Source organism: Cnephaeus nilssonii (assembly GCF_951640355.1).
Source record: "Cnephaeus nilssonii genome assembly, chromosome: 16".
NCBI lineage: Eukaryota > Metazoa > Chordata > Mammalia > Chiroptera > Vespertilionidae > Cnephaeus > Cnephaeus nilssonii.
Genome location: NC_137087.1, coordinates 38,759,953 through 38,780,127, shown reverse-complemented (window position 1 = coordinate 38,780,127; position 20,175 = coordinate 38,759,953). Strand labels below are relative to the sequence as shown.

General features: G+C 37.0%; 1 protein-coding gene across 4 annotated transcripts in view; it reads right to left on the bottom strand.

Moving 5' to 3' along the window:
- Window positions 1–20,175, bottom strand: part of EXOC6 (exocyst complex component 6) — a 133,931-nt gene that overhangs the window by 93,082 nt on the left and 20,674 nt on the right. For 2 of the 4 annotated variants that reach the window (XM_079793461.1, XM_079793462.1), the window contains exons 2-7: window positions 14,335–14,506; window positions 12,811–12,858; window positions 12,634–12,724; window positions 9,401–9,446; window positions 6,749–6,953; window positions 1,475–1,627 (exon numbers count right to left, since the gene is read on the bottom strand). In XM_079793461.1, coding sequence (XP_079649587.1) covers window positions 1,475–1,627; window positions 6,749–6,953; window positions 9,401–9,446; window positions 12,634–12,724; window positions 12,811–12,858; window positions 14,335–14,506 — 715 coding nt within the window. Of the gene's footprint in view, window positions 1–1,474; window positions 1,628–6,748; window positions 6,954–9,400; window positions 9,447–12,633; window positions 12,725–12,810; window positions 12,859–14,334; window positions 14,507–15,688; window positions 16,337–20,175 lie in introns of those variants that run through there. The other 2 variants (XM_079793464.1, XM_079793463.1) reach the window with 2 other exon arrangements.

Genomic DNA, 20,175 nt, shown 5'->3' with positions numbered 1-20,175 from the left:
GATAATTAAAATATAACCGATCACTTCAAAAAATTAGATTTACACTTTTGCTCCTCGTTGTGGCAGAACAACTAAGTTGAACTATCTCTGATTTACAAATATAAACTACAATATTTCGTGTTTATCATTTAATTATGCAATCTAATACTTCAGATCATTCTATTGCCCTACTATCACTAACTAGTCTACATAAATTTAATTTACACATGGTAAAAATAAGAATCACAGTCATACATTACAACTTAAAAGAAAAAAAATTCATGCAAAGGAAGAAAATATAAAAATATTAGAGGATTCCACAGGCAGCAAAACCTCAGACATATGCCGAAGCAATATCTTTACCGATACAGCTCCTAGGGCAATGGAAACTAAAGAGAAAATAAACAAATGGGACTACATCAAAATAAAAAGCTTCTGTACAGCAAAAGAAACCATCAACAAAACAACAAGAAAGCCCACTGTATGGGAGAACATATTTGCCAATGTTATCACCGATAAGGGTTTAATCTCCAACATTTACAGGGAACTCATACAACTTAACAAAAGGAAGATAAATAACCCAATCAAAAAATGGGCAACGGACATTTCTATAAATAGATACTTTTCAAAAGAGGACATAAGGAAGGCCAAGAGACATATGAAAACATGCTCAAAGTCACTAATCATCCAAGAGACACAAATCAAAAGGACAATGCGGTACCATCTCAAGCCTGTCAGAATGGCTATCATCAACAAATCAACAAATGACAAGTGCTGGCGAGGATGAGGAGAAAAAGGAACCCTCGTGCACTGCTGGTGGGAATGCAGACTGGTGCAGCCACTGTGGAGAACAGTATGGAGTTTCCTTAAAAAACTAAAAATGGAACTCCCATTTGACCCAGTGATCCCACTTCTAGGAATATATCCCAAGAAACTAGAAACACCAATCAGAAAGGATATATGCACCCATATGTTCATAGCAGCACAATTTACCATAGCTAAGATTTGGAAACAGCCTAAGTGCCCATCAGCAGATGAGTGGATTAGAAAACTGTGGTACATCTCCACAGTGGAATACTACATTGCGGTAAAAAAAAAGAAGGAATTCTTACCATTTGCAAAAGCATGGATGGAAGTGGAGAGCCAGTCAGAGAAAAATAAACATCACATGATCTCACTCATTTGTGGAATATAATGAACAACATAAACTGATGAACAAAAACAGATCCAGAGACAGAGAAGCATCAATCAGATCGTCAAACCTCAGAGGGAAGGTAGGGGGTGGGGAAGGGGGGGTGTTAGGGGGAGAGATCAACCAAAAGACTTCTTTTCAAGCATAAAAGCCTAACCAATGGACACAGACACCAGGGGGTGAGGGCATGAGTCGGGGGTGAGGGGACAATGGGGGAATAAGGAAACATATGTAATACCTTAATCAAAAAAGAAAATAAAAAAGGAAAGTAAAGAAAGACAGAGATAAAGTAACTCTAGTCACCTCCTCTTCATTCTCATCCTCTTCCTCAAATGTATGTTTCAACACAATTTCATTCCTTTCTTCTGTAATTCTATCATTTATATACATGTTCCTCCCAAATTTTACATTATTTTGCTTCTGCAGAGCAACACTGAAGGTTTTCTGCTGTTGTGCCTATTTGAGAAAAAAGAAAAATTCAGATTATTTCAAAATTTATTATGGCCAAAATTGACTCAAGAATTCATTCATATTTTCTTATATTTTTGTCTGCAGGTACAGGATGTGAAGTAATATCCCATTTTTAATTTATGGCCTGTGCCCTTTCTCTTCTTTTTTGAACAGTCCTGCAAGGGTTTATAATTTTATTTAAAAAGATTAAGACCCAACTTTTAACTCTGTTGATTCTCCCTACAGTATTTTGTTTTCTATTATATTGATTTCTATTCTTACCTTTATTATTTCCTTCTACTTACTTTACAAAAAATTGTATTTTATTGTGGTAAGCATACTTAAGATGAGATCCACCATAAATTTTTAAGTGTACATAGATTATTATATTATTATGTATATTAACATTAACATTATGTTAATATATTAATAATACATTATTTTTAACTATAAGTACAATGTTGTACAGCAGACCTCTAAAGCTTATCCATCTTGCTTAACTGCAACATTATACCTGTTGATTGGTAACACCTCTTTCCCCGCTCCTTCCAGCCCCTGGTAACCACCATCCCACTCTTTGATTCTATGAATGTGACTATTTTAGATTATTTTCCTTTTTATAGACTGGGTGTAGTATTCCCTTTTATGTACATACCACAATTTCTTAAATCATTCATCTGTCAACAACCATGTGGTTGGGGTTGATCCTTATAGTTAGCCAGCCTGAACAAACGGACCAATAGCAATCAACACTCAATTACAACAGGAGGGCCCACATAGCCCACACAGGAGTCGGTCATTCCTAGAGCACCCAGCTCTGCCTCCACCTACCGGCCGCCTATTAGGCTCACTCACTTCAGTGGAGCCTCTGGAGGTACTAAGGCACAGAGTTCTTTGCTCTCTTTGGTAACCCAATCACTGTTTAATAGCATGCCATTCAGCTTCCAAGTGTTTGAATTTTTTTATTGTTTTTATTGTAGTTTATTTCTAATATTATGCCACTGTGATCTGAGAAGATGCTTGATATGATTTCAATCTTCTTGAATTTGGAGAGACTTTGCCTGTGACCCAATATGTGGTCTATCTTTAAAAATGTCCCATGTGCACTTGAGAACGTATATTCCATGGGTTTGGGATGAAATGTTCTGAAGATGTCAATTAAGTCCATCTGATATAGTGAGTCATTTAGGATTGCTGTTTCTTTGCTGATTTTTCTGTCTAGAGGATTTATCCAGTGATGTCAGTGGGGTATTAAAGTCCCCTACTATGATTGTATTGTTGTTTATCTCTCCCTTGATATCTTCCAGGATTTTTTTTAATGTATTTGGGTGCTCCCACATTGGGTGCATATATGTTTACCAGGGTTATATCCTCTTGTTGTATCAATCCCTTTAGTATTATGATGTGGCCTTCCTTATCTCTTGTTATGGCCTTCACTTTGAGGTCTATTTTGTCAGATATGAGTATTGCTACCCCAGCTTTTTTTTTATTATTTTTTTTTTCATTTCCATTTGCCTGGAAGATATTTTTCCATCCCTTCACTTTCAGTCTGTGTGAGTGGTGGGTCTCTGAGGTGGGTCTCTTCTAGACAGCACATATATGGGTCATGTTTTGAGGTGGGTCTCTTCTAGACAGCACATATATGGGTCATGTTTTCTTATCCATTCAGCCACTCAATGTCTTTTGATTGGAGCATTTAGTCTGTTTATGTTTAAAGTTATTATTGATAGGTACTTGTTTGTAGCCATTTTTATTTTTTGTGCCTGTGTTCCTTCTTCCCTTTTTACTTCTTCTTTTTTTAAAAATATATTTTATTGATGTTTTACAGAGAGGAAGGGAGAGAGATAAAGAGTTAGAAACATCGATGAGAGAGAACATCCATCAGCTGCCTCCTGCACACCCCCTACTGGGGATGTACCCGCAACCAAGGTACATGCCCTTGACCGGAATCGAACCTGGGACCTTTCAGTCCGCAGGTCAACGCTCTATCCACTGAGCCAAACCGGTTTCGGCTATTTCTTCTTTTTACACCAGTCCCTTTAGCATTTCTTGCATTGCTGGCTTGGTGGTGATAAACTCCCTTAGCCTTTTTTGTCTGTGAAGCTCCTTATTCTTGGATTCAGTCCCTTGCTTTGCATCACTTTGTAAACTTCCTTCCATTCCTTTCTGGCCTGATGTGTTTCTGTTGAGAAATCATTTGATATTCTAATGGGAGATCCCTTGTACATAACTTTCTGTCTCTCTCTTGCAGCCTTTAAGATTCTCTCTTTGTCCTGAACAGTTGCCATTGTAATTACGACATGTCTTGGTGTGGGTCTTTTCGGGCTCATCTTGTTTGGGACTCTCGTGCTTGTGTGACTTTTTTCTTCCCCACATCAGGGAAGTTTTCCATTATTTCTTCAAATAGGTTTTCTAACCCTCGTTCCTCTTCCTGTCATTCTGGAACCCTTATTATTCATATGTTGCTTCGTTTCATGTTGTCCCAAAGCTCCCTTAGGCTCTCCTCCTGTCTTTTAATTTTTTTCTCCAATTGCAGTTCAGTTTGGGTGTGTTTTGCTTCCCTGTCTTCTAACTTGCTAATTCGGTCCTCCACTTCTCCTAGTCTACTGTTGAAACTTTCCACAATGTTTTTTATTGCAGCTATATCACTCTTCATTTCTTCTTGATTCTTACATAAGTTGTTGATTTTTTTCATCCATCTGGTTTATGTACTGTATGACCCTTATTCTGAATTCTTTTTCTGACATATTGCATGCCTCGGTTTCACTTAGCTCCTTTTCTGGCAATTCCTCTTCTCTTTCCTTTGGGGATTTCTTTGTTTTCCCATTTTTGCTCTCACTGAAGGATCTAGGTGTCGAGTCGTATCGGGGCTGCTCCTCGGGTGGCAGTAGCTCCTTGGGTGGCGGCTGCTCCTCGGGCGGTCACGGCAGCAGCTCCTCTGGTGGGCGCTGCTCGCAGCAGTAGTGGCTCCTCTGGCTGGTGGGGGCGGGCTGCTCGCACGGCTTCTGCTCCTTGGAAGGGGACGGACTGCTCGCGAGGCTGCTGCTCCTCGGATGGGGGCAGGCTGCATGTGGCTGCTGCTCAGAAGTCAGTTTATTGCTATGAGGATGTGTTCCACCCAAGAAAGATGATGTCTGGGGTGTGGGAGAGTGACTCAGCACAAGGATCCTGGCAGCTGTCCCTTCTGCTCTCTCCCCAGAGCCATAAAACCCAGTCTCTTCTCATGTGACTCTAGTCTGCTCCAGCTTCCCCTCTGCCAGAGCTCAGGGGGAATGGCTGCAAAAGAGTTTTTGTGCATTGACCCTTTAAGAGGGTGCCTGTGTCTCTAGCGAGTAGACTCCCATCTCTCCCTGGCATACATAATTGCTGATTTTCACAGCCAGGTGTTATGTGGTCACCTCTTCATGGCTCTGGTGCTCTGGGCTGGAGAGCCCAGCATGGGGTTGAGACCCCACACTCCTCAGGGAGAACCTTTGCAGCTGAGATATCCCACCGAGATCTCATCTACTGCCCTGGGGAGCTAGCCCTTTTCATGTCCCCACCCTTCCTACCAGTCTGCTGTGGCTTTTTCTGTAAATCCTTGACTATAAGATTTCTGTTCAGCTATTCTTCGATTGGTTATTAATTTGATTGGTTATTAAGTTGATTGTTCTATATTTTTAGCTGTAATTTCAGTTTGGTCCTTGGGAAGAGGTGAGTGTAGCGTCCACTTACTCCACCGCCACCTTGTATCTCTTGCCAATTTCTCCACATTCTTGCCAACACTTGTTTTCTTCCCCTCTCTCTCTCTCTCTCTTTTATAATAGCCATCCTTACAGGTGTGAGGTGATATCCCATCGTGATTTTGTTTTGCATTTCCCTAAGGTTAGTGATGCTAACATGTTCTCATATACCTGTTGGCCATTTGTATGTCTACTTTAAAAAAACAACAAAAAACATCAATTGCCCTGGTCAGTTTGGCTCAGTAGTTAGAACATCAGCCCAAGGACCAAAGTGTCACAGTTTTCGATTCCCTGTCAAGGGTATACACCTCAGCTGCAGATTCGATCTCTGGCCCCGGTTGAGGTGCAAGCAGGAGGCAAACAATTGATGTGTCTCTCTCATGTTGATGTTTCCCTCTCCCTCTCTTTCTCTCTCTCCCTCCTCTCTCCCTTTCACTCTGTCTAAAAATCAATGGAAAAAATATCCTCAGATGAAGATTTAAAAAAAAAAGTCTATTCAAGTCCTTAGACCATTTTTAAAATCAGATGATCAGATTTTTTACTATTGAGTTGTAAGAGTTCTTTACATATTTTGGAGATTAATCCCTAATGAAATATATAGGTTGCAAACATTTTCTTCCATTCTGTAGATGGCCTTTTCATTCTGATAATTGTTTCCTTTGCTGTACAGAAGCATAATGGCTGGGAGATATACATATGCTGTCACACATATCAGCAATGCATTCTTTTTTATTGCTAAGTAATATTCCATTTTATGAGTATAGCACAATTTGTTTATCCATTCTCCTTAGGCTGTTGCCAGTTTTTAGCCAACTGTGAACAAAACAACTATGAACATCATGAGAACATGTTTTTATTTATCATTGGTAAATAACTAGGAGAGGAAATGCTGACTCAAAGGTAGGTACATTAACTTTATAACTGCCAAATCTTTTCCCATTGCTTGCCTTTTTATTATTGAGCTATGGGAGTTAATTCCAGATAATACTTTCAATTTGTTTTAAAGAGAGAGCAATTTAGAACCTTAGCATAAAAAGGCTGCCACTTTTCAGCTAATTTTATACCAAATTTGACTAGTGGCAAAAGTTAATGTAATACCACATAGTTGGGGAACACTGCCAAAGAATCAGATAGTACGTCAAGTTAAATAAGGAATAACCACAATTCAAAAGAAGACTCTAGTGAAGTCCATTCTAAACAGGAACCAGGAAAAATGACAAAAGGGTAAAACTAAACAAAAATAAGCATTTTATGGACATAAAGAAAGTAAACTTTGAATGGTAAGATATGTACACATATAATACCTTAATAAAAAAAAATTGGGAAAAAAAAGAAAGTAAACTTTGAATATATTCTATAACCTACATTATTAAATAACATTAAATTTAAAAACATTTAACCTCACCTGTTTCATTGCTGCTTCACCTATTTTATTAGAATGTTTTCGAATGCTTTCCAAAAAGTCTTTGAGATCAGACATAGAGATTTCTTTAATATCCTCACGGAGTTTAGGAAGATTTTCTATCATTAGCTGACAAAACCGGTATTGACTAACCCGGGGAAAATATACATTCTCTAATTGTTCCATAGTTTTTAGAGCAGAGTAATACCTGTGAGAAGTTAAAAAGAAAGCTCTATAAAGTTTTTATTACATTAATTTTGCAAATAATCTAACACTCCCATCAAAAAAGTCAGGTATAAGTAAAACAAACATTTATTTTTATTTTCTAATAAGCACAAACTATAAACCATAAGAATAAGCAACAAGCTGAAAATTCATGGCTTATACACTAACATACAACTTCATTTCACTTCACCCAAATTATATAACATCACAAGCATTATAGTCATCACTATACCTAAATGTATAATAATTATAAATTTTTAAATTAGAATATTTAGTTGATAGGTGATTTCATTAATATCTCTCCCATCAACACACCATCACCATCCAAAAATACAAAGCATAGATTTAATTTAAAGTAAAATATATTTTAAGAAATTTTAAAAAATGTAACTAAGATCATTAGAAATAATATTGTGTCACAAAAAATAAAAAACCACTAGCAGAGCGATTTTTTTTCCATTTCAACAAATACTGAATGCCTATTACTTAGTAGGCACTGGTGACATGCTGGATATGCAGCAATTAGTAAAGTATAGCTTATGCCCTAGAAAAACTAATATATAATTTCATATACATACTTCAATTTTCTCTAGACTTCTATAAGACAGATGTCTATGGCAGATTATTACTATTAATCTATAGATGAGAAAACTGAAACACAGAAAAAGGTTATATAATTTGGTCAAGATACTAAAATTAATAGTAGGACTCAAACTTTCCAAAATTGTCAATATCCTGCAATAATAATCACCACCAAAATTCATTTAAGAGTAGGTAGAGGATTTTTAAGTTAATTAATTAATATTCTATGCCTTTCCAGTGATTTAGATATTAAAATGAGAAAAGGCACTATCGAAAAACAAACCAGAAAGTAATATATATGCAAACTAAAAAAACAAAAGGTTGAAAAGCTACTTAAAAATATTTATTGGTTTTCTAGCTTATATATTCTCAAAGGTAGAGTATATTTTGCAAATTGTCACAAAATTGTACCACTAATTTAAAAATTACACCTAAATTTTATTGTAATTTAAAATCACTAGAATTGTTATAATATAAATAATATTACTTAAAATATATATATATATATATATATTTGGCCCTAGCCAGTTTGGCTCAGTGGACAGAGCGTTGGCCTGTGGACCAAAGGATCCCAGGTTCAATTCCAGTCAAGGGCATGTACCTTGGTTGCAAGCTCCTCCCCAGTCTGGGCCCTGGTCAAAGCTTGCACAGGAGGCAACCATTGTGCAGGAGGCAACCAAATGATGTGTTTCTCTCACATCAATGTTTCTCTCTGTCCTTCCCTCTCTCTTCCACTCTCCCTAAAAATCAATGGAAATATATCCTTGGTTGAGGATTAACAACAACAAAAAAGAAACCAAACAAACATATATATATTAGAGGTATGGTGCACGAATTTGTGCACGGGTGGGTCCCTCGGCCTGGCCAGCGATCAGGGCCCATTGGGGCCATCTCGCCCAGTCCCAATTGGGGCCGGTGGCAGGGAGGGACCGCAGGAGGCTGGTCGGCCACAGGAGGTTGGCTGTGGAAGCACATTGACCACCAGGGGGCAGCTCCTGCGTTGAGCGTCTGCCCCCTGGTGGTCAGTGCACATCATAGCTACCAACCGGTCGTCCGGTCGAAACAGTCGCTTAGGCTTTTATGTATATAGATATATAGATATATTTGGTCAGAAATTAACACATTTAGGTGAAGGTATTAAGAAGTACAAATTGGTATGGGGATGTAAAATATACCACAGAGAATATAGTCAATAATATTATAATAACTATGTATGGTGTCAGATGGTGATTTATTAGGGTGATCACTCCATTAGTTAGATAAATGTCTAATCACTATGCTGTACACCTGAAATTAATATAATATTGCATGCCAACTATAATTTAAAAATAAAAAATATATTTAAAAATAAATTTTTCATCTTTAAAGCAGGTTAAACAATGTTTCTATGGCAATTAATAAACTACTTCAAATTATTTTTACTTTTCATTTGTCATTTATGCATTTGTGTTATAAAACAGAACATGAACTACACTAGCCCAGATTGTCAAAATATAACTACCCATACTTTACTTTCATCTGTGGACTTACAATACACACTTAGTCTTTGATCTTATGCAATGTCAATGTTGCATAAATTAATCAATATTTTTTCATTCCTGTTCAGTTGTCTATTTACCCCTCATCAATATGATCAATCTTCCATATCATTTACATAGGGTAAAGATCCACAAATAAATGGCTAAGAACTGCTATATTGAATGATTCTGATGAGCAAATTGGATGAACAAAGCATAGAAGCAAACTTCACATGATTCACTATAATTTACAGTAAGTCTAAACCTGCCTTCAAGTAATTTTTTAAAAAGGGAATCTTATTAAAAGCAATTAGGAAAGAAACCAACTCACCTTTTTGCACTCATCTGTTCTTTTAGCTTAGTGTACATTTCCAGCACTGCAGTTAAAAATATAACTCATTTTAGCTTTCAAATTAAAAATAATTTTTGAGAGATGAAAATAATAAAGGAAGGCATCAGCATATTATAAATTCATTAATTTTTTTCTATAGTTTGATTTAGGCTTACATTTTCAAATAAAATTTTATACTTAGAGTAAATAAGAACATTTTAATTTCTAGATATGTTAAACATTACATGTATTACTACATTTTATTAAACCTGGAACATTTGCATATGCTGACACCTATAATTAAGACATTAACCTACTAACAAATACCCTATTCAGAAACTTACTAATATAATATCTCTTCCCTGCAGGGGAACAGAAAGTTTGGACTTTAGTTATTTGAGAGAGAAAGTTGAATGACAGTGAGATTGATTTTCATTCAATATACCAAGTAAGATAGCACAACTGTGTTATAGCTCATTAAACAAAATTTTACAACAAATCCACAAAGGAAGAGACACCTCAAAAGCTTATAGCACACAATGAATTATGACAAAGGCATACATAAACATAAAGCATCTCCCTTTGTTTTATCATTTCTATCAAAGGTACAGAAATGCAGTTATTCAATAAAGCTGTTATAAGCTTCAGCAAGATGACATACCATTCATCCTTAATAGAATTTCAAAGTATAAAGTAAGTGAATATATTATTATTGGCTCATCAAGCCACCTCCAAATTTCCTAGACCAAAGAGATAGACATTTTTTTCCAGATTTTTCTATAGTTTTATGGCTACCCTCAGGGATCTTCAAGTTTATAAAAGATATTGTTTACCTCTCTGCAACCCATAAAAACTGCAAGGATGGCTATAGTGAACCTGTCCTAATTCTACAGACTCTATGTATATTACTATCAGAGCCCCTATACATAATGCAATATTTTTTACATTTCTAACCAAAACATATACCTGGGCAAGAGCCTAAAACTGCTACTACAAGTATAAACTTGCTTTGAAATCTGTTTTATCTAAACTATTTATGTAAATTTCATATCTACCTTCTAATATTTCTATATTATATTTTCATATAAAAATAATACTTTCCTCAAATATAATCAAGTAAAACTAGTGCACCAGAAAAATGCATTGTTTAACCTGTGACTTCTTATATCCTTTCATACTTCTAATCTAAGGAGGAGGTAAGCAATTGTACAGTAATTGATGGCTTGTCTTTATTCAGATAAATTATAGGGTCCTTTAGAGCTGAGACTATGTCACTTTCAACTTTATATTTCCAATATCTATCATAATTCCTGACACAAAAAAGTATTTGTTAGAAGATAATTAGACAGAAGAATAGATGGAGGAAAGGAAGTAATTCTAGACATGGTTATTAGGAATGCAATGTTTATACAACTCAGATTATACAACTCAGGAAAAGCACTGAAAGCAAAGACAGTAGCAGTAACAAAATTTTAATTTCCACTTCCCTTTATTTCCTATTTCAAATAGCCCACTAGGTGAATAAACTGAATTCAGCTCTTTTCCATTCCATCAGTACAAATTTTTTAGGCTTATTACAATTCAGAGACAAAGCATTCAAACTTAGAGGCTGTCTTCATGGCCATTTCAGTGTATCTGATGGTGACGAAGAGGTATTACTAAACATTACTATAAAGGAAATAGGTTTCTTAACCCTGAAACCTCACATAATGAGCAGACATTATATTTACTCAAAGTTAATGTGCACATAGCCCTGGTCCATCAGAGATTAAACTAATTAGAATTTCAGTGATTCTATTTTTTAAAAAGCTATTCTCACAAGTCAGAAAACAATAATTGTTTAGTTAATAAGATCTGCTGACAGTTTTAACATATAATTTGTATTCTAAGCTAACTTTATATTATATAGGGTGGAGCAAGAGTCTGTTTACAGTTGTTTATATGGAAAACCATACAATCCTATATAATAAAAGCCTAATATGCTAAGTGTCCGGTCAACCGGTTGGCAGTTCAACCAAAGTCTAATATGCTAATGATATGCTAAGGACGCTTAACCACTCACTATGATGTGCACTGACCACCAGGGGGCAGTCAACCAGTCGACCAGTTGCTATGACATTCACTGACCACTAGGGGGCAGATGCTCCGACCGGTAGGTTAGCTTGCGGCTGGGGTCCGGCGGATCGGGACTGAGCAAGATGGGCCGGACATGCCCTGGAGCCCTCCCGTGGTCCCTCCCCGGCTGGCCAAACTCCCGCGTCCCTTTACACTGGTGGGGTCCTTCAGCCTGGCATGTGCCTTCTCGCAATCCGAGACCCCTCAGGGGATGTCGGAGAGCTGGTTTCGGCCCGATCCCGCAGGCCAGTCCGAGGGACCACACTGGTGCACGAATTCGTGCACCGGGCCTCTAGTAATTAATAAATAAGAATAAATTCAGTGTTTTGCATACTCACTACTATAAACCTATTTTTTGCCCCACCCTGTATAATTATTATATACAAAGCATCTCATTCTATTCCCTAGGATATGAAGGTTCCAGTTCCTTCCTGAAAAAAAAATTAAAAATGCGACACTGTGTTGGATTTAACTTGCTATATTAATAAAAAGATGACATACACCTGCTTCCTTTTGTTTAAACAGGATACATCCAGGTTAAAAAAAAAAATACTGGTTAGTTTCTTTAAAAATTATTGATGTCCCAGTAATATCTGAGCCCTTACAGAGAGTTCAGAACCTCAGAAACCTAAAAAGTCAGTCTTTCCAAAATATAGGTAGAAAGGCAAGAATGAAGAAGGGAGAAGACCTAGCATTCTGGGATATTTTCTTACCTTATCAGCAAAATGAGATTGTGAGCAAAGCAAAACCAAGCTGCTTAAGTATCAAATGGAAAACTATAGGTAAAATTATAGGCAAATTAGGACAAGATAAGAAAATGTAATCTAAAGACACTCTCCCCATGGGAAAGTATTATGAAGAAACACAAAGTTGAGGAGAGGCAAGTGGGGCATAAAGGAAACGGAAAGGTTCTAGGAAACTGATGTGACAGATCACCAAACATGGCTTTACATTATAGGAAAACTCATGGAACAAAGTGGTTAAGAAAGATAACCATAGGCTTTTGGGGGGAACAACCACCAAATACCTGTAATTCCCATAATGAATAATGACTATATGTTATCATTAAATTATAATTTTACCAAGCCAACATTACATTATAGACAAATTTAACTCACCTGGAAGGCACAACTGCAATTTTTCTACTACAGTTGTAATATTCCTCTGCTGAATTCTACATCGAATAATATCTTCTGTTTGGACGACCACCTTAGGAAAAGAAATGTTCATATGTTTAAACGAACAGTTAAATCATATCCACATATTGGTATACAACAAATGTATCATTTTCTCACCTCTTTTCCAGCATCTTGAAATCTTCGGTTGGTATCAGTAACTTGTACCTTAAAAATAATTTCACCTTAGTTAGACAAACATGCATAAAACTGCCCTGATGTAACTGCTCACCCTTATAATCAGATCATGCTTCATGAGAAACTTGGAACAAAGAAATGCAAATTCAAATTAACTCTACAGCTTGAACTTGAACTTTTGATTGAAAAGGGCTTTTAAGTTCAATTACTTATGACAGTTCTTTTTAACAGATTCTGTGGCAAACTTCTCAAATTTACTCAAGATTTTTGAACTTTACTTGCTTCTCTAAGTCTGTCAAACAATTCAAATCACTGACCCAATTGACCACTGGTCCCTTTTTGATAACTTCAATGAGGTCTATGTGCCACTCATTGTCTGTAGGAAATGGTGATTGCATTTTACGGTAATTAAACATTCATACTTTGCTGAATGCAAACACTGGGTGGTTGATTAACATCAAACACAGAAATCTCAATCCACAGCAACATTTTAATGCTGCAGGTGCAGGCAAAGCTCAACCTCAAATTTTCCCACATATTAAGTGACTCATTAGGTCATCATAGTAAGGAAGCACATTCTGGTTTATTAAAAATCTCATTAATTTTTTAACAAAGATGCTCAGTGACCTCATTGATGCTGTATTTGGTCATTCGTTGTCTGAACATCCTTTATATAATGGTTTTCTAATCATAACCTTTGGTAAACCAGGGTCATTCTGTCTGCTAAGCTCTCCAAATGTAAAGAAAGATAAGTAGGACAATTCTTATAACTATATATTTGTATTCTGACTAAACAAATCCATGTCTCATTTAATAAATAATGTTTATCCTGTGTGGCCAAAAATGTAGACCAACTTTAAGAAAATTACACATTGCTATTAAACTAAAAAAAAGTTTCAATATCATTAAATAACTTTGAGAATATAATTACATATAGTAGTTTTTAAAGGTTTTTTATATTTGTACTAATTGTCATCTTAAAAATTCTAAAACTGTCAATGGGGCCTTTCATTGTATGAAGTTTTTTAGTTTATTTCCCTGCATGGAAAGAAATCCTGTTAAGTCAATGCATTACTTGCTTTACTAAAAAAGGGATTACTCCTGTCATTAGCATGACAACTGTGTTAACAAAGCATGAAGAGCATTCCCAATTATATACACTGATGCACTTCTTGAAAGTAGTACATTTAATAAAGGTTTGTACCATCCACTATAAACTAATACTTGAGTAATTTTTTAAAATATATTTTTATTGATTTCAGAGAGGAAGGGAGAGGGAGACAGAGACAGAAACATCAATGATGAGAGACAATTACCGACTGGCTGCCTCCCGCACACCCCTCACTGGGGATCGAGCTGGCAACCAGGGCAAGTGCCCTGACCAGGAATCAAACATTGACTACCTGGTTCACAGGTCGAAGCTCAACCACTGCGTCACGCTGGCAGGGCAACACTTGAGTAATTTAATGACAGCAAAGATAAACTGAATTTTAACCTATTTCTTACCTTCAGTTTTTCTGCATCAGTCCTTACTTTAAGGAGTTCTGTAATAGCATCTACAAAACCCTGATGATGAAAATTACACATCTTTTCAATTTCCTTGTCATGATTACGGATACAAGTATCTAACTTTTCCATAAACTTATTGTGTGCATTTGGTTGGTCATCATACACAGACCTGTATGTATATAAAAACAAAGCTAACATTAATTTCCCAATTCACCAAAATTTATTCTTTAAGCCCGATCTTTGAAACAGCTAGTATCTTAACATTTATCTAAATCTCTTAACAGATAAACTAGGTTGATAGTACTGCCACTAGTAGAAATAATTTGAGTGAAAAATATTTAATTTCTTTTTGAACATGTTAATAGTAAAAGAGCCACAGCCCTCTAGATATATCACTAGGCATCTGGAAATAAAAATATGAGGCTCAGGAGAGGAGTCTTTACATACTAATGTTCAAAAAAGAGTGAACGATTAAGGAATGAATGAACAAACTCCTTATTTCTACAGCATTTGCTATGTGTCATGACATATTCTAAATGCTTTATATGGTAACCCTCTAATCCTCACAACAAGCTTATAATGTAGGTATTATTACCCTTGCTGTGTATATATATAAAAGTGACAGATTATATAACTGCCACATATTCTACAACTAGCCAGTGACAGCTGGGATATGAATCGTGGTGGTCTGGCTCCAAGAGTTCATATTCTCAAGTACAAGGCCATATTGCAGTCACCACAATGTTCTCTAAATATGACATACACATTCCTACTGTATCTGAGCTCATGCTGTCTCTACATATAGGGCAGCCTGCCCTCAACCCCGCCATGCAAGAAAGGATTAACCTTGTCCAAAGAAAGGTTTGGCCCTTGCCCCCAGATCCTGGGAGGTAAGCCTTTGGAATGTCCTGCCTGATAGATGCCCTTTTTTCCTTGGGGGCCTTGAGCAATGCCAAACAGTCTATGTTAACAATGTGATTTACAGTGAGTAAGGACCATGGTATCTGCTCTGGAGGGGCTGGAGACTAAGGTCAGCAACACAGGCAGTGAGCCATGTCTATGTGACCAACCCCAGTAAAAATCCTGGATACCATGGCTGGGGTAAGCTTCCTTGGTTAGCAACACTCCATAAGTGTTGACACACATCACTGCCGGGAGATGTAAATGCTGTCCAGACTACTCCACTGGAACAAACAACTGGAAGCTCCTGCCTGGAGCTCTCCTAGACCCTGCCTTACAAGGCTTTTCTTGTGGTGGATTTTAGTCTGTATCCTTTTGCTGTTAACAAAGAGTAACTGTGAGTATAACAGCTTTGCTAAATTCTGTGAGTCCTCCTAGTGAATTATTGAACCCAAGAGTAGTCTTGGCACCCTCCCCAAAATGCACCCCCTGCCTCCAATCTGTTGCCCATTGTTTGAGGTTTAGTTCAAGTCCCACTTCCTCCAACAGGCTTTTGTCAATCATTTCAATGCCAAGTAATCTTTTCACGGGCAGGACAGCTAAACATATAGTCCTTTCCATTCATTCTGACATGTAATCATATATGACTTTGCATTGTAATTTAAATGTTTCAATTATATGTCATATATTTTGTTTCTCCACACAGAACATAAGCTTCTTGAGGGCAGCCTCCATGGCTTAGGTTTTCAATAAGTACCTATTATAATACTAGAGAGGACAATATAGGATAGCAATTGTAAGTACTTGGGCTGTTAAAGAGCTAAGCTAGAACTAGGCTCTCATCTTGGGCATTTCTTTTGTACCTATATTACTCTCTTTCTCTAATCTAGATTTGGAGCTTTAATTCCATAAACACAGTGACACCTTCCAGATGTATATTACTAACCCTGACCTCTCTTCTGAAATTAGTATCTCTCCAAGTGGATATCTGATAAGCATCTCAAATATGTCTAAAATAAATTACTTTCCTATTTTCTGAAACTTGCTCCTCTCACAGTTTTCTCCCATCTCAGCAATTGCTAGTTCTTCTAGTTGCTCAGGCAAAAAACTTTGAAATCATCACTGATTGTCCTCTTTCTCTTACCCCCACCAAAACAGTCCAGCAAATCAACCTTCACTACCTCCACTGGTACTTCCCTGGGACTAAATCATCAATATGCCTTGCCTTCAGTTTGTTCTCAACACAGTAGACAGAATGATCCCATCCTATCTAATAAAGATGGAATATGCAAATTGACCATAACTCCATGACAAAGATGGCGGCACCCACAACCAATAGGGGGGAATATGCAAATTGACATGACAAGGCGAGAGGCGGAAGGCGGCTCCAGGCCGGAGCAAAGGCGGTGCCAGCAGCCAGGGGAAGGAAGGCCTATTCTTGCACGAATCTTAGTGCATTGGGCCTCTAGTTAAAACATAATTCGGATCCCATTTCTCTCTTCTGTTCAAAACCCAATTTTTCTTACAACAGTCCATAAAGCTCTACATAATTTTTCCCCATGTTATCTCATTGACCTCATTTCCAACTATTTATTCTTCACTGTATTTGTTCCATGTTAGCAACACTGGCCTCCTTGTGGTTCCTGAAACACACCAGGCACATTCCTATCCTATGCTTTGCCCATAGTTTCCTCTACCTGGATCATATTTCTCATGTGTGGCTGCCTCCCTCTCCTCCTTCAGTCTGTTACCCCCTTCTTTTTTAAAAATATATATTTTTATTGATTTGAGAGAGGAAGGGAGAGGGAGAGAGAGACAGAAACATCAATGAGAGGGAATCATTGATTGGCTGCCTCCTGCTCGCTCCCTACTGAGGATCAAGCCCACCACCCAGGCATGTGCCCTGACCGGGAATCGAACTATATCATCCTGGTTCATAGGTCGACTCTCAATTAATGAGCCACTGTTACCCCTTTCTTGATAAGGCCCTTTCTGGCTACATTATACACACACACACACACACACACACACACACACACACACACACTCTCTCTCTCTCTCTCTCTCTCTCTCTCTCTTCCCTGCTTTATTTTCTCTCTTTTTTTATTTTCTAAAATAAAGGAGTTACTTTGTCACTGCATCATTTTTACTACTGGAGAAATACTCTCTATTTCACACTTTATTTTCCATCTTCCCCTACTAGAATGTAAGTTGCATGAGGGCACAGAATGTTTGTCTGTTTTGTTCTCTGTTGTATATCCAGCCCTAGAATACTGTCTATTATATAGCAGATGCCCAATAAAAAATAATAATTTATGAATAGATGGGTTCATGGATGGATGGATGATAAATAGAATCAGAAAGAATACTTACTAGCTGTTCAACCTCAGGTAAGCTACCTGACTTCTCTAAATCTTAATTCTTTCAACAATAAAATAGGGATAAAAAATGCTGTTATGAGGATTATTATCAGACTACTACATGGATTACAGTAAACACATGAAAAATTCTTAGCACAATAACTAACACATTGTATGTAAGTGCTCATATATACTGGCTACTAGCACAGTATGCACTTAAGAGACAAACAAATCCTTGTAAAATGAGTGAACCCTGCTGAATAATTGAGTACTAGCTACAAGTATCAAATATGGCCAACACTCAATTATCCATTGTTAAATGAGCTGACTACCACTATCACCTGATATCTGTATGGGGCCTTTTGCATTTTTTACATCTAATACTTCATTTCTTTCTTATACCACACCAGAGAAAGTATCACTGCCTCCTTTTCACAAATGAGGAAACAGGCCTAGAAATGGTAAATGACTAATGTAACCTAGCGAGTGACCAAGGCAGGACTAGAATTTCCACTTTTCCTACCATTAGTACATATAAAAAGAACTCTTAATTAAATAAACAATGTTGTTCCAAAGAAAAATCCATGTGCAAGAGGAAGTTTATCTAACTGACCTTGGCATGCCATAAAGAAATTTTTATTTCATAATTGTGAGCAAGTATAATATTTTTTAAGTAATAAATACATGCATTTCTGAGATTTTAAAAACATGTTTAATAAAGCAGTTTGGTAGTTATCTGGCTCTTAAAATACCAGGCAGTAAACAAACGTACCAAATAACTGGTTTTTCCCCCTTACAACAGTTTTAACATTGCAGCGAAATCTGGCAAGGGATATTTCAGGACTGCCCTACTACAGTGCCCCTCCAAAGAAGGTTTCACTCCGTTCTTGAGTGCAAAGGCAATACTGTTATCTCTTTTCAATTTAATAGTAACATATAAATAGACAGGAAGATAAATACTTATTTCCCAGAAGTCTATTTTATTTTACAAAGTTCTTTTTAAAATATACATATATATATATATATATATATATATATATATATATATATATATATATAATTGATTTTTTACAGAGAGGAAGGGAGAGGGATAGAGAGTTAGAAACATCAATCAGCTGCCTCCTGTACACCCCCTACTGGGGATGTGCCGCAACCAAGGTACATGCCCTTGACCAGAATTGAACCTAGGACCCTTGAGTCCGCAGGCCGACGCTCTATCCACTGAGCCAAACCAGTTAGGACTATTTTACAAAGTTCTTAAAAAGTCCATCCTTTGGTGTGTCTTTCCAATTTCTTCTCCAGAGTTTTAAAAAGAAAACTAGTATTGTTTTATAGTGATTCAGGACAATGCCAGTGGATCTATTATAGCATACAGGTGAACTCCTCTTTTCCTATTGATGCTATTAATATGGAGGAAAACAATATCAGAACTTAACACCCTCCATTCACAGAAAACCAGAGCCTGACATGGATGAACTATTTACATTCCATGCCTTCTGCCATTAAAGTAAAACTCTCAAGTCTCAATGAAGGAAATAAAAATAACATTAAGGAATTAGTACTGTAAATGAGAAAGATTAGGTTGTGATCTACCTAAGTCCTGACCCTTGATAATCATGAATAGAAGGTGCATTCCAAACTAATACAATCACTCGTCACCCACAGCCATATCAATGAGAGCATTCTGAGCAGAGTACACAGAAATAAACATGTTGAGGTGAAAAATCATTCTAAATTACAGAAAAAAATTGTATTTTTAAAAAGTACTGAAGGATCAGGCAAGTGCCAGAATCCAAAATTTATCAAAAGATAGAATGTTGGCCCTGGAAAGGACACTAGAAAGTTCCTAGTTCTGACTTTCTCAATTTAATAGATCTAGCAAAAATCTAAAATCCAGCACGCAGCCCAGCTAGTGTGGCCCAGTGGTTGAGCATTGACCTATGAACCAGGAGGTAATAGTTCAATTCCCAATCGAGGCACATGCCCTGGTTTCAGGCTCAATCCCCAGTGTGGGGCGTGCAGGAGGCAGCCGATCAATGATTCTCTCTGATCATTGATGTTTCTATCACTCCCTCTTCCTTCCTCTCTAAAATCAATAAAAAATATTTCTTAAAAAGTAAAATAAAATCCAGCACGCAAGCACTCAAAAATGAAACTAATCACTGCATGTGGCTGAGTTAATCCTCTACCTACTCTGATGAAAAGTAATATTAAAAGTAACTATTCATTCTAAAAATGTGCTTTAAAAGGCAATAATAAATATCTGACTGAATAGAGAGCAGCAAAAAAGGAGAAAGGGTGGATATGCATACGAACACTAGGAAAGGGAAGAAAGCAAAAGCAATTCTTATCCCAAGAATTTCTTGACACCATAAGCATAGCAGAATTTTCACTCTTTTCTCTGAAGGGCCCCATGTTTAATTATAGAGACAATTTGGAGAGATAGTGAAGGGAGGGGATACGGAGAAAAGCTGAGAAGATGGACACTCCCTGTCAACAATTCTCCACAGTGACTTAACTGACTAAAGAAGAGTCATACTGGGGGGTTGCAGGGCTGGGTGAAAAAGGTAAAGGGATT